The following is a 14,345-nucleotide window of genomic DNA, read 5'->3' as shown; positions in this document are numbered from 1 at the left end:
AGAAAGCCATGGTACATATACACAGTGGAATATTACTCAGGTATTAAAAAGAAGACATTTGATTCAGCTCTAATGAGGTGGATGAAACTGGAGCCTATCATACAGAGTGCAGTAAGTCAGAAAGAAAAACACCAATATAGTATGTTAACGCATATATATTGAATTTAGAAAGATGGTAACGATGACCCTATATGCGAGTCAGCAAGAGACACAGATATAAAGAACAGACTTTTGGACTCTGTGGGAGAAGGTGAAGGTGGGATGATTTGAGAAAATAGCATTGAAACATGTATATTACCATATATGAATTATATCGCCAGTCCAGGTTTGATGCATGAGACAAGGCGCTCAGGGCCGGTGCACTGGGATGACCCTGAGGGATGGGATGGGGAGGGAGGTAGGAAAGGGGTTCAAGATGGGCAACACATGTGAGTGTATGGCAAAAAACACTACAATATTGCAAAGTAATTAGCTTCCAATTAAAATAAATTAATTAATTTTTTAAAAAAGTTTCAAGCAAAGTGATGGAAAAAATACCATGTAAACACTAACCAGAAGAAAGCTGGGAATGGTTTAATCACTAAATCGCGTCTGACTCTTGCAACACCATGGACTGTAGCCAGCCAGGGTCCTCTGTCCATGGGATTCTCTAGGCAAGAGTAGTGGAGTGGATTGCCATTTCCTTCTCCAGGGGATCTTCCTGATCCAGGAATCGAACCCCTTTCTCCTGCATTGCAGGAAGATTCTTTACTGACTGAGCTACAAGGGAAGCCCCAAAAGAAAATTAGTATATCTTATTAACATCAGAAGAAGTAACTGAGATGTTATATAAGGAGCCATTGCTAAAGAGAAATGTCTCCTAATTATAAATGCAGTGGTGTTTTGTTAAATGAATAAAAATGGCTCTCTACTGTAAGGGAGACTTGATCTGTAGTATTTGCTAATTTCTGTAGTGTTCCATTCAGTTTAGTTCAGTTGCTCAGTAGTGTCCGACTCTGCGACCCCAGGGACTGCAACATGCTAGATTTCCCCGTCTATCATCAACTCCTGGAGCTTGATAAAAGTGTAATTCTCCCTAATTATGACTGGTTTCAATCCACTAGCATGTTGTCATTGAACCTGGAGTTTATATAAGGCATTCAAAACCAGCTTGAAGCCAATGCATCCAATTTCAGCATACATTACATAGAAGAATCAGTCCACCAAGAGCAGATCATGGTGCTCAATCTGTGTGTCCCCAACAACACAGTATAAAAATGTTTTGCATAAGATTTTTCACATATTTTATGACACAATGGAAAAACAGAAAAAATAAAGTTAAGAATATTTAAAAATCCAAGTAACAAACTGGACTTTGTTGGCATATTAACAACACTACAACATGACAGCTGGATCTATCATGTCAAGGTGAATAGATGGGGAAAAATGAAAATAGTGACAGACTTTCTTTTTTTGGGCTCCAAAATCACTACAGACAGTGACTGCAGCCATGAAATTAAAAGACGCTTGCTCCGTGGAAGAAAAGCTGTAACAAACCTGCTGCTGCTGCTGCTGCTGCTAAGTCGCTTCAGTCGTGTCCGACTCTGTGCAACCCCACAGATGGCAGCCCACCAGACTCCCCCATCCCTGGGATTCTCCAGGTGAGAACACTGGAGTGGGTTGCCATTTCCTTCTCCAATGCATGAAAGTGAAAAGTGAAAGTGAAGTCACTCAGTCGTGTCCGACTCTTCGCGACCCCATGGACTGCAGCCTACCAGGCTCCTCCACCCATGGGATTTTCCAGGCAAGAGTACTGGAGTGAGGTGCCATTGCCTTCTCCCTAGACAGTATATTAAAAAGCAGACATCACTTTGGTGATAAAGGTCCATATAGTCAAAGCTATGGTTTTTCCAGTAGTCATGTATGAATGTGAGAGTTGGACTGTAGAGAATGTTGAGTGCTGAAGAACTGATATTTTTGAACTGTGCTGCTAAAGAGGACTCTTGAGAGTTCCCTGGACAGCAAGGAGATCAAATCAGTCAATCCTAAAGGAAATCAACCCTGAATATTCACTGGAAGGACTGATGCTGAAGCTCCAATACTTTGACCACCTGATGCAAAGATCCAACTCATTGGAAAAGACTCCGATGCTGGGAAAGACTGAGGAGGAGAAGGGGGCACAGAGGATGAGATGGTAGGATGGCATCACCGACTCAATGGACATGAGTTTGAGCAAACTCTGGGAGATAGTGAAGGACAGGGAAGCCTGGCATGCTGGTGTTCAGGGGGTTGCAAAGACTGGACACAGCTGAATAACTAAACAACAATATGAAAGCAGAATGCATTTTCATTTGAAGTCTCGCAGAGTTGCCAACCATGCAATAATTTTAGAAGATATATATCACTGTGCTCAAGACTGTAAACAGAGGATTTAGTGATTCTCATCTGAAGAAGTTACCCCTAAAGACAAATATTTCTAGGGCTTGTTTCATATCTCTGTTTCTGAGGCTATAGATAAAGGGGTTCAGCATGGGCGTAACCACTGTATATATGACTGAAGCAATTATGTCTTTGTCATTGGAGTTCCATAATGAGGAGAAAAAGTAAGCACCAGCAAGTGTCCCATAGTACAAAGATACCACAAAGAGGTGGGAGCCACAGGTGGAGAAGACTTTAAAGAGTCTCTTAGTGGACGGGACCCTCAGGAAAATGGTCCCTATACGAACATATGAGCCCAAGATGCTACTCAGAGGCAAGATGAACAGCATTCCTCCTTCAGTAAAGATGACCAGCTCATTGATGGAAATGTCTGAACAGCTCATCTTCAGGAGGGCAGGGAGGTCACAGAAGAAGTTGGGGATGGTATTTTCAGCACAGAAGGACAGTTGGACCAAGAGGAGGGTGTGCAACAGGGCATGGATACAACAGAAGAACCAGGACACAGCTACCAATGAGATACACAGCTCCTGCCTCATGACAGTGGTGTAGTGAAGTGGCTGACATATGGCCACGTACCTGTCATATGCCATCACTGCAAGAAGGAAGTTGTCAAGACAGCCAAAAAGTATGAACAAATACATCTGGGAAATGCACTCCACGTAGGGGATGGATTGTTGCTGAGTATGCATGTTCATCAGCATCTTAGGGATGGTGACAGATGAAAAGGAGACATCAGTGAAGGCCAAGTGGCTGAGGAAGAAGTACATGGGGGTGTGGAGGCGAGGGTCCAGCCTGATGAGCAGGACGATGAGCAGGTTGCCCAGCACTGTGGTCAGGTACACGCCCAGGAACAGGGCAAAGAATATGCCCTGCTGCTCTGGCAGGATGGGGAGCCCCCGGAGGAGGAACTCTGACATGCTGCTCTGGTTCTCCTTCCTCATGGTCTGCTCATGTCTGCTGCGGATGAAGGAGAGGGGAAAAGGTCAGAAGCTTTGATATTGTGATTAAGGCTGCCACACTAAGGTCTCTCTGGCTTCTCTGGTGGCTCAGACAGTTAAGAGTCTGCCTGCAATGCGAGAGACCTGGGTTCAGTTTCCGGGTTGGAAAGATACCCTATAGAAGGAAATGGCAATCCACTCCAGTATTCTTGCCTGGAAAATCCCATGGATGGAGGAGCCTGGCAGGCTACAGTCCATGGCGTTGCAAGGAGTCAGACACAACTGAGCGACTAACACACATACACACTAAGGTCTCTAACTTACTCATAGAGAAGAAAAATTTTCTCCTAAATTTCTTTTATCACCTAGTGCTATCAGAGCAAGTGACAAATCCTCAATGCTCAATAGATTAATTTGGATGGAGACCAGAGTAAATTCATTCTTTGGTTTTCTTTTTAATTAACCATGTTTCTGGCACTAAGCTTTTGACTAGAAAGTGAAAATTGCTCAGTTGAGTCTGACTCTTTGTGACCCCATGGACTATACAGTTCATGGAATGCTCCAGGCCAGAATACTGGAGTGGGTAGCTATTCCCTTTTCCAGGCAATCTTTCCAACCCAGAGATCAAACCCAGGTCTCCCACATTGCAGGTGGATTCTTTATCAGATGAGTCAAGATATCAGAATAAACAGGGAGCACAGGGCCTCTTCTGTCTGGATACTAACCTTCTAAGGAACACCTGCCAAAGGACTGACTAATGTTATGGACCTGAAGCCAGATTCCTCATGCTCGATCCTGGCCCCACTGCTTTCTAGCTGTATGACTTGGGATGCTAAATCTCTCTCAGCCTCTTGCTGTGCCTCTGTAATGCTGAGATACCAAAATCACACATCACACATTCATAGAGTTAATCAGAGGGCTATAATTCAATGCACATTAATTAGTTAATTAATTATCTAGGAGCAGAAGGGCTGTAACGGCACACAAGCACAGGCAGCTGCAATGGCGCACAAGGAGATCCAACCAGTCCATTCTGAAGGAGATCAGCCCTCAGTGTTCTTTGGAAGGAATGATGCTGAAGCTGAAACTCCAGTACTTTGGCCACCTCATGCGAAGAGTCGACTCTTTGGAAAAGACTCAGGCTGGGAGGGACTGGGGGCAGGAGGAAAAGGGGATGATAGAGGATGAGATGGATGTGAGTTTGAGTGAACGGGAGTTGGTGATGGACAGGGAGGCCTGGCGTGCTGTGATTCATGGGGTCACAAAGAGTCGGACACGACTGAGGGACTGAACTGATTGACTGACCTGACTGACTGAACTGACTGACTGACTGAAGAGCAGAATCCTGCATAAGATACATACAAAATTTTATCGATTACTTTTATGACAGGATAAGGATCTTAAAACCCAGTATCAAATTCAGGGACTTAATAAAACAGTATTATGAGATGATCAGCACAAGGACCAAGAAACTGGCCTACAATTTGCATCTATCCGAGCTCTCACACTCTTAAGGTGAACTTCTGAGTTTGGATCCTATTAGTGGGATAAATTCCCTGGGGGAACATATTTTTGTTGTTGTTCAGTCACTCAGTCATGTCTGACTCTTTGCGACACCATGGACTGCAGTAAACAAGACTTCCCTGTCCTTCACTATCTCCCAGAGTTTGCTCAAACTCATGTCCGTTGAGTTGATGATGCTATCCAAATATCTCATCCTCTGTCGCTCCCTTCTCCTCCTGCCCGCGATCTCTCCAGCAATCTTTTCCAATGAATTGATCTTTTCAACAGGTGGCCAAAATACTGGAGCTTCAGCTTCACTATCAGTCCTTCCAATGAATATTCAGGGTTGATTTCCTTTAGGATTTACTGGTTTGATCTCCTTGCTGTCTATGGGACTCTCAAGAGTCTTCTTTGGCACCACAGTTTGAAAGTTCAATTCTTTGGCACTCAGGTTTCTTTATGGGTCAACTCTTACATCCATACATGACTACTGGAAAATGATAGCTTCGACTATATATACCTTTGTCAGCAAAGTGATGCCTCTCCTTTTAATACATTGTCTAGGTTTGTCATAGCTTTTCTTCCAAGGAGCAAGTGTCTTTTAATTTCGTGGCTGCAGTCACTGTCTGCAGTGATTTTGGAGCCCAAGAAAATAAAATCGTCACTGTTTCCATTGTTTCCCCGTCTGTTTGCCATGAAGTGATGGGACCAGATGCCATGATCTTTGGTTTCTGAATGTTGAGTTTTAAGCCAGCTTTTTCACTCTCCTCTTTCACTTTCATCAAGAGGCTTTTTAGTTCCTTTTTGCTTTCTGCCATTAGGGTGGTGTCATCTGCCTATCTGTGATTATTGACATTTCTCTTGGCAATCTTGATTCCAGCTTGTGCTTCATCCAGCCTGGCATTCTGCATAAAAGTTAAATAAGAAGAGTGACAATATACAGCCTTGACATATTGCTTTCCCAACTTGGAACCAGTCCGTTTTTCCATGTCCAGTTCTAACTGTTGCTTCTTGACCTGCATATAGGTTTCTCAGGAGGCAGGTAATATGATCTGGTATTCCCATCTCTCTTAGAATTTTCCATAGCTTTGACTGTGATCTACGCAGTCAAAGGCTTAAGTGTAGTCAGTGAAGCAGCAGTAGATGTTTTTGTGGAACTTTCTTGCTTTTTCTATGATCCAATGTATGTTGGCAATTTGATCTCTGGTTCCTCTGCCTTTTCTGAATCCAAATGAACATCTGTAAGTTCTTGGTTCATGCACTGTTGAAGCCTAGCTTAGAGAATTTTGAGCATGACCTTGCAAGCCTATGAAATGAGTGCAATTGTGCAGTAGTTTGAATATTACTTGGCATTATCCTTCTTTGGGATTGGAATGAAAACTGGCCTTTTCCAGTGCCTTGACCACTGCTGAGTTTTGCAAATTTGTTCACATATTGAATGCAGCATTTTAACAGCATCATCTTTTAGGATTTGAAATGTCTCAGCCAGAATTCTATTATCTCTGCTAGCTTTGTTCAGAGTAATGCTTCCTAAACCCCACTTGACTTCAACTCCAGGCTGTCTGGCTCTAGGTGAGTGATCACACACCATCATGGTTATCTGGGCCATTAAAACATTTTTTGTACAGTTCTTCTGTGTATTCTTTCCATCTCTTCTTAATATCTTCTGCTTCTGTTTGGTCCATACTGTTTCTGTTATTTATTGAGCCCATCTTTGCCTGAAATGTTCCCTTTGATCACTAATTGTCTTGTTTATCTTCTTGTCAAGAAATAAACCATCCTTCTGTACATGTATCTTCAAACATTTCTGGTGCTTCCTGTTGACTCAGATCTGGGTGTTCATAGGTAGGAAGACACCTGAGATCTGGGATCTGAGAGCTAGGAGATACTGAAGGATTGGAAGGGTCTATTAGAATTTAGTTGCCTGATTGACCATTCATGATTCCCCAATATTGATCTTCACACTGGATAATTATTGACATTTAATGAACACTATGTCAGACTAATACATTTTTGGATAATAGCTTCACTAATTTTTTTCAACAGTCCTAAGAGGTAGGTGTTATTAAACCTCATTGTCAACACACTCAGAAGGAGTAGGAAGCTAGCATGTTCATACAATAGCTTCTATAGTCACAATCATTTCTTTTGTTTTTTTTTTTAAATTTATTGGAACATCTATTCCTATGACTCTACTATTTCTCTCTCTCTCTTTATTTAGAGAAAATAGCCAGGAACTTAAGATGTGTTATTTCAAGATCTGATGGAGTCTTCTACTCAGATAACTGTCAACACTCATATTCCTGCAGTTCTTTAGTCTGTAAATGGCTTTTACTTGCCTTCAATTTTGTTCAGTCCATCAGTGTTTATTTATGTCTGGAAAGTAGAGAAAACTTTCTTGCCTTGAAAATCCCATGAACAGAGGAGCCTGGTGGGCTACAGTCCATGGGGTTGCAAACAGACATGACTGAGCACAATTGTACACACACACACACACACACACACACACACACACACACTCACTCAAACTATTAATAGGTGAATACAGTCAGGATGTGAGTCAGGAAAACTCCCAAACAAAAGGCACATGTACAATTCAGCTACACAGAGAGAACTCTCAAGCATCCCCTGCACAGACACTGCAGTCCAAGAGGTTATTCATATTTGAATCATGAGCCATGCAGAAGGCATTACACACAGCACACAAGCAAAGAACGCAAGTCAAATAAGCACACACTGATAGGAAATTTCCAGCTTCTCTGGAAATCCAGTTACACAAACACACATAGTTATACAACACAACACATACACAGATACATGCAATGTCCCTCATGGTCACAGATGCACACATTTGCACACAGACACACATGCACGACTGTGGAGATTTCTGGGCTCCTCCTGAGCTACCTTCAGATACCTTCCACTTCTTTCTGTTACCTGAATCCTCACTTTCTGCCCAAAAGACCCAGCATCCAAAGAAAAAGAGCAAAGCTTGGTGGCCTGAGGACCTTTACAGACATGAGAGTCTGTAAAAGCAAGAAGGTCTCTTTTGACTCATCAAAAAGAAACCCCAGAGGGAAACAGCCACCAATCCCTGACTAGAGAAGCAGTCAACTGGGGGCTAATTGCCCAGCTTTCTCCTGGCCCCTCAGGAGGGAGTATACTTGGAGTGCAGAGGGGCTGAGCTCTACCTGGAGCCACAGGAGAAATTGTCCCTAAAGTCAGTGGTACCTTGGGCTTCTGGACAAGTCTCAGCTGGGAGGCAGAGGTTCCCCCATTCCCTGTGGCCTCTGCATCGTGAGTTCAGCTTCTGTCTACTGATGTATGGTACACACAGTTCTTACGATCTCAGCAAGCTTCTTTCTGCAGGCTTCCTAACATCTACACAGGCCTCCGTTGGAACACAAAGTCCCTTAAAATGTACAGGTCTTCTCACTCTTCTGTGAGGTTCTCTAGGGTATAGTCTGTGCCTTGTTCAGGAGTAGGGGAAATGAATGTACAACTTTGAAAAAGACTCAGGGCTCTCCCCCTAGTAAGAGAGCAAGACTGGGCAAGTTATCAGAGAGCTCAGATTCAGTTCCTTCAAACTAGAAGTAATAATTGTTCTCTTCATGTCAATTTGAAGGATGCATAAATGAGTTTTATTGAAAGCTTGACAAATATTAAGGTTTATTGTCAATGTCTTTATCACCGAGTTCATGCATACTAGGTCGTTTATTCAGTTCAGTTCAGTTCAGTCGCTCAGTTGTGTCTGACTCTTTGCGACCCCATGAACTGCAGCACACCAGGCCTCCCTGTCCATCACCAACTCCCGGCGTTCACTCAGACTCACGTCCATCGAGTCAGTGATGCCATCCAGCCATCTCATCCTCTGTTGTCCCCTTCTCCTCCTGCCCCCAATCCCTCCCAGCATCAGAGTCTTTTCCAATGAGTCAACTCTTCTCATGAGGTGGCCAAAGTATTGGAGTTTCAGCTTTAGCATCATTCCTTCCAAAGAAATCCCAGGGCTGATCTCCTTCAGAATGGACTGGTTGGATCTCCTTGCAGTCCAAGGGACTCTCAAGAGTCTTCTCCAACACCGCAATTCATTAAGGCTCTCATAAGAGTAAACACTAACACATGCTCTGGAGACATAACTATGAATAATATCAACAGATATCCCTTTTGTGAAATACACACCTAAGTAGGAGTGGTGCAGAAAAAAAATTATTAATGCAAAATGAATAGGAGATAAATGGTCAAAAGTGCCTGATAAAAATCAGGCGCAGAGTTAGGGAGAATGATGAAGTTCAGAAAAGACCCAGTGTTACAGGGTTATTTTTCACAGAAACCCAGATATCCCTCCAATCAAGTGACTCCAGATCTGTAAACTCGTTTACACCATTGCACACCTATTAGAATGGCTAAAATGGAAATGGCTAAATGGAAAGGACCACTGCTATCAAGTGTCACTGAAGGTATGACAGAATTTTAACTCTCATACACTGCTTGTGGAAGTATGAGACCATTTGAAATTTTCTTTAAAAGCTAAACATATACCAAAATAGATAACTAATAAGCACCTACTGCATAGCACAGAGAACTTTACTCAATACTCTGTAATGACCTGTATGGGAAAAGAATTTAAAGCAGTGGATATACATATACCTGATTCACTGTTATACAGCAGGAACTAATATAGCATTATAAATCAACTATACTCCAATAAAAATTAAAAAAATAAAAGTAGTGAAGTGGGGAAAAAAGTTAAAATATACAGTAAGTTCCTTACATATGAACAGGTTCTCTTCTGAGAGTGAATTTGTTAGTTCGATTTGCTCACAAGTCCAACAGAGTTAGCATAGGTACCCAACTAACACAATCAGCTGTAGAGTACAGTACTGTAATAGGTTTATAATAGTTTTCACACAAATAATACATAAGAGACAAACAAACACAAAAAAGTAAAGAAAACATTTTTAATCTTATAGAACAGTACCTTGAAAAGGACAATACTACAATATAACAACTTGCATAAAAGGACACATTTACATCTTTGGAAGTTTGCAACTTGAGGTTATTGTACCTACCATGGGACTAGGTATTTGTCCAGAGAAAAAGAATGTATACATCTATACAGATTTATACAAGAATGTTCATAACAACTTTACTTAATAGCCAAAACTGGAACTAGCCCATATATCCATCAAAAAAGCTGTGGTATATCCATGCAATGGAATACCATTACCAATTTTTATAAATGAACTGTTGATATGCAGTACCACATGAATGAATCTCAAAATGCTTACACTGAGTGAAAGAAGGCAGCAAGAAAAGAATACAAACTGTATGATTCCACTTAAATTAATTTCTTTTTTTTCCTTTCTTTTTTTCTTAAGTCAGTCATGTCCTACTCTTTGTGACCCCATGGACTATACTGTTCATGGAATTCTCCAGGCCAGAATATTGGAGTGGATAGCCTTTCCCTTCTCTAGGGGATCTTCCCAAGCCAGGGATCGAATCCAGGTCTCCTGCATTGCAGGCTGATTCTTTACCAGCTTAGCCACAAAGGAAGCCCAAGAATATTGGAATGGGTAGTCTATCCCTTCTCCAGCAGATCTTCCCAATCCAGGAGTTGAACCGGGGTCTCCTGCATTGCATGCAGATTCTCTACCAACTGAGCTATCAGGGAAGCCCAGAAGATGCAAACTAATCCATGTGACAGAAACAGATCAGTGTTTCCCCTGAGGACAGATGAGACGAGCAGAGAGAAAAGTAGGGTAGGTGCCAGGAGAACTCATGATCTTCATGGTCTGCAGTGATAATTTTATGGGTGTACACAAATGTCAAAAATTAGTCAAATAGTGTACATTAGACATACAAAGTTTATTGTATATCACTTACACCCCCCCCAAATCGGTGTTTTTAAAGAAACAATAAAAAAAAAACAGATGTGGTCCTGTTATTTCTCTATCGAATCCCTTTTTATAAGGGCTCCCAAATCCTCAGACTGAAAACCAGAAAGTCCACTATAATAGTTAATTTTATGTGTCAACTTGGCTAGGCTGCAGGACCCAGATATTTGGTCAAATACAACTCCAGATGTTTCCATGAAGCTATTTTTTTGGATGAAATTAACATTTCAATTCTCGGACACTGATAAAGCAGAGTGTCCTCCGTAACGCAGGTGGGTCTCATCCAATCAGCTGATGGCCTTAAGAGAAAAACTGACACCGCGCCGCCCCCACCCCCGCGGAAAAAAGAGGCAAGTCTATTCTCAGACTACTTTCAGACTCAAACTATAACTTTTCCATGAGTTTCCAGGCTGCCAACCAACCCTGCCAACTTTGGACTTGCTAGTGTCTACAATTACATGAACCAATTCCAATAACACTCTTTCTACACACACACACACACACACACACACACACACACACACACACACCATTTGTTCTATTTCCCTAGTGAACCTTGACTGTAACCTTAAGTGCCCTACAAATCTGACCCTCTGATATCTCTAAGCTTATTGCCTACCTTCTCTACTCAACTCAGCCATGTCCAGCTGTACAGGTCCCTTAACGTCCCTGGAACAGGCCAGGCACCCTCTCACCTCAGAGTATTTCTAGGTGCGGATGTCCATGCTTGGAATACTTTTACCCAGATACCCGCCCTGGTTGGCTTACCTGACCTCACTAATGTCTTGTTTGCTTGTTATCTTTCCAAGAAGCTCTACCTCCTGGACCATACAATGTTAAATTATGAATCCCATCCCCAGCATGCTTGCCCTCCCTTTTTATGCCTCCATTATTCACAGAAGCTTTTGGCTACAGGCAAAACTTAGGATTTATTTCAGACGCAAAAACCACCTTCTATAGAGCTCACATTCCAGTTAAGAAGCAATTAAAAATAACAATTAAAAATTAAGTAAAGCTTATGGTGTGTTAGTTCAAAACTGCTATGAAACAAAAAAAAAGGAGTGTGATGAGCAGAATCAGGAGTGCTGTAATAAAAAGTCTAAAAGAGGATCAATTTTTTTAACCTGTATTCCCAGAAAGTAGAAAATTGCCTGGTATATAGCGCCATGCGGTAAATATTTTTGTGTGCAAAAATTGTAAATTTATGCATTTAATTTTTTCCTATTAGAAGTGAGACCTCTGTTTGGAAAAAAGACAACACTCATTTTCCCAGACTAAAATTAATCAGACAGCTGAAGGCTGTTCTCAACACAAAATCCAATTTAGAGGGAAAAATTATAGTCTTCCTAGAATGGGGAAATTTGGCATTTTGATTGACTACTCTGTGGTTCCCTATTGTCAGAACCACAGTAAAATTAAAGTTTACTTCCGTTTAAGCAAACCATCAAAAGTACTTTATAACTAGATACTGCATTGAGAAGGTAAGCATTCTGGACTTTACTAAAACTGAACGTGAGAAACTTAATATTTGTAGCTCTGAGAAACACTAGACAAGAAAGAAGAAATATGAAGTTGGTTTATATCTCATTTATTTCAACAGATAGAAACTGCAGATCATGAAGAAAAGTTACATCACCTATTACTAAGGATGGTTCTTTAACCTAGCAAAAGAATATTACACAAAACTTAAAACTGGTTCTACTTGAGATTCCAAATGTTCCCCATAGAAAAGTAAAGTGCTATAACATATTTGAGAATCCTGACCATCTACCACCTCGAGATCAGAAACTCAGGATACGAAAATGTATAGCTTGGTCCAAAATAGAATTGTGTTTCATACGTCTAATCTTAGCCTAAAACAAACCTGGTTTCATCGTTAAAACAGAAGTATAAAATGTCAGCATCATGTTTTCCTTTTGAGAGTGATGGTTGGTGTGTGTTGTTATCTGAAGTCTTTTTTCAGGAAGATAAAACAATAGTGCAGCATATTCAGAACAATAAGTCACATATCTGACTAATAAGGAGTTGGGGGCTTTGAAGACCACAAGTTGCATGTGTGTTGTAGGCAATGCCAAATTGAGGATTATGGAAGAATAAATGGGCAATAGATATGACTAATGTGAAAGGAATTCATCCAATAACATTGTGACCACTTAAAGGGCAATTGGGAAGATGCTAGAGACATGTGTGGTCAACACACAACTTTTCAAGAGGATATATCTGACAAGGACAGTGGGTTAAAAAAAAAAAAAAAAAGAACATGGTTAGGTGATTCTCACTGGATGAAAAGATAATTGCTTCTGAAAAGAATTCCCAGATCCAATTCCATGTCTCTGTTCCTCAGGCTATAGATGAAGGGGTTCAGCATGGGGGTCACCGCTGTGTACATCAGTGAGGCAATCATGTCTGTGTCATTGGACTTGCCTGATGAGGTGGAAAAGTACAGTGCCATAGTGGTTCCACAGAATAGAGACACCACAGAGAGGTGGGAGCCACAGGAGGACAGGGCTTTGCAGAGCCCCTTGGTAGAAGGGACCCTCAGGATGGAGGCCCCAATGAGACCATAAGAGACCAGGATGCCACTCAGTGGAAGAATGACAACTGCAGTCCCTGCAGTGAATATGACCAGCTCATTGAGAGAGGTGTCTGAGCAGGAGAGCTTGAGCAGGGCAGCAAGGTCACAGAAGAAATGTGGGATGATGTTGTCTGCACAGAAGGACAGCTGAGCCAGGAGGATGGTGTGGGACAGGGCACTGACACAAGAGAGGAGCCAGGATCCAGCCAGTAGAAATATACACAGCCCCTCCCTCGTGATGGTGGTGTAGTGGAGAGGGTGACAGATGGCCACGTACCTGTCATAAGCCATCACTACAAGAAGAAGGTCATCAATGCAGCCAAAAAGTAGGAAAAAATACATCTGTGCTATGCACCCTGCATAGGGGATGGATTGATCCTGGGTTTGCATGTTTATCACCATCTTAGGGACAGTGACAGATGAAAATGAGACATCAGTGAGGGCCAAGTGGCTGAGGAAAAAGTACATGGGGGTGTGGAGGCGAGGGTTCAACCTGATGAGCAGAATGATGAGGAGGTTGCCCAGCACCGTGGTCAGGTACATGCCCAGGAACAAGGCGGAGAACATGCCCTGCTGCTCTGGCCGGATGGGGAGCCCCACGAGGAGGAACTTGGACACGTGGCTCTGATTCTCAGGCCTCATGCTCTTCTTATCTCTTCTGGGAATGAATGAAAGTAGGAAATGTCAGGAACTTAGACATACTGAGCATAGCAATTACCATACATTACCAATTTCTCCCAGTGGCTGTGTCAATATACAGACAAATCTCACCGTATTTTGCTCACACATTGAGGCTCATCCAGTCTGGGGAGAACAATGAAAATGGGATCTATCTGAACATTGACGCATTCACTTGGAGACATCAATCAAACATCAATAAAGCAAACATCAATCAAACTCTTCAACAGAAATCAGGAGAGTTCATTTTTTTAACATAGTGGAGACACCATGAGAGACATTAGGAGAATAATAAATAAGACACAGTCTCTTCCATGACTTTATAGCCAGACTGCTGTT

The 14,345-nt window shown here is 42.0% G+C and overlaps 1 protein-coding gene across 1 annotated transcript; it reads right to left on the bottom strand.

Moving 5' to 3' along the window:
* Positions 1–2,420: 2,420 nt before the first annotated feature.
* LOC128055738 (olfactory receptor 8S1-like) lies at positions 2,421–13,970 on the bottom strand. The gene is made up of 2 exons (XM_052648274.1): positions 13,033–13,970; positions 2,421–3,375 (listed from the first exon to the last, which is right to left on the bottom strand). The coding sequence occupies exons 1-2, from the start codon at positions 13,968–13,970 to the stop codon at positions 2,421–2,423; spliced, it is 1,893 nt and encodes a 630-aa protein (XP_052504234.1).
* Positions 13,971–14,345: the final 375 nt, after the last annotated feature.

This window comes from Budorcas taxicolor, chromosome 11 (genome assembly GCF_023091745.1).
Source record: "Budorcas taxicolor isolate Tak-1 chromosome 11, Takin1.1, whole genome shotgun sequence".
Classification (NCBI taxonomy): domain Eukaryota; kingdom Metazoa; phylum Chordata; class Mammalia; order Artiodactyla; family Bovidae; genus Budorcas; species Budorcas taxicolor.
Note: the sequence above shows the minus strand (reverse complement) of the source record. Positions and strands in the feature narration are given on the sequence as shown.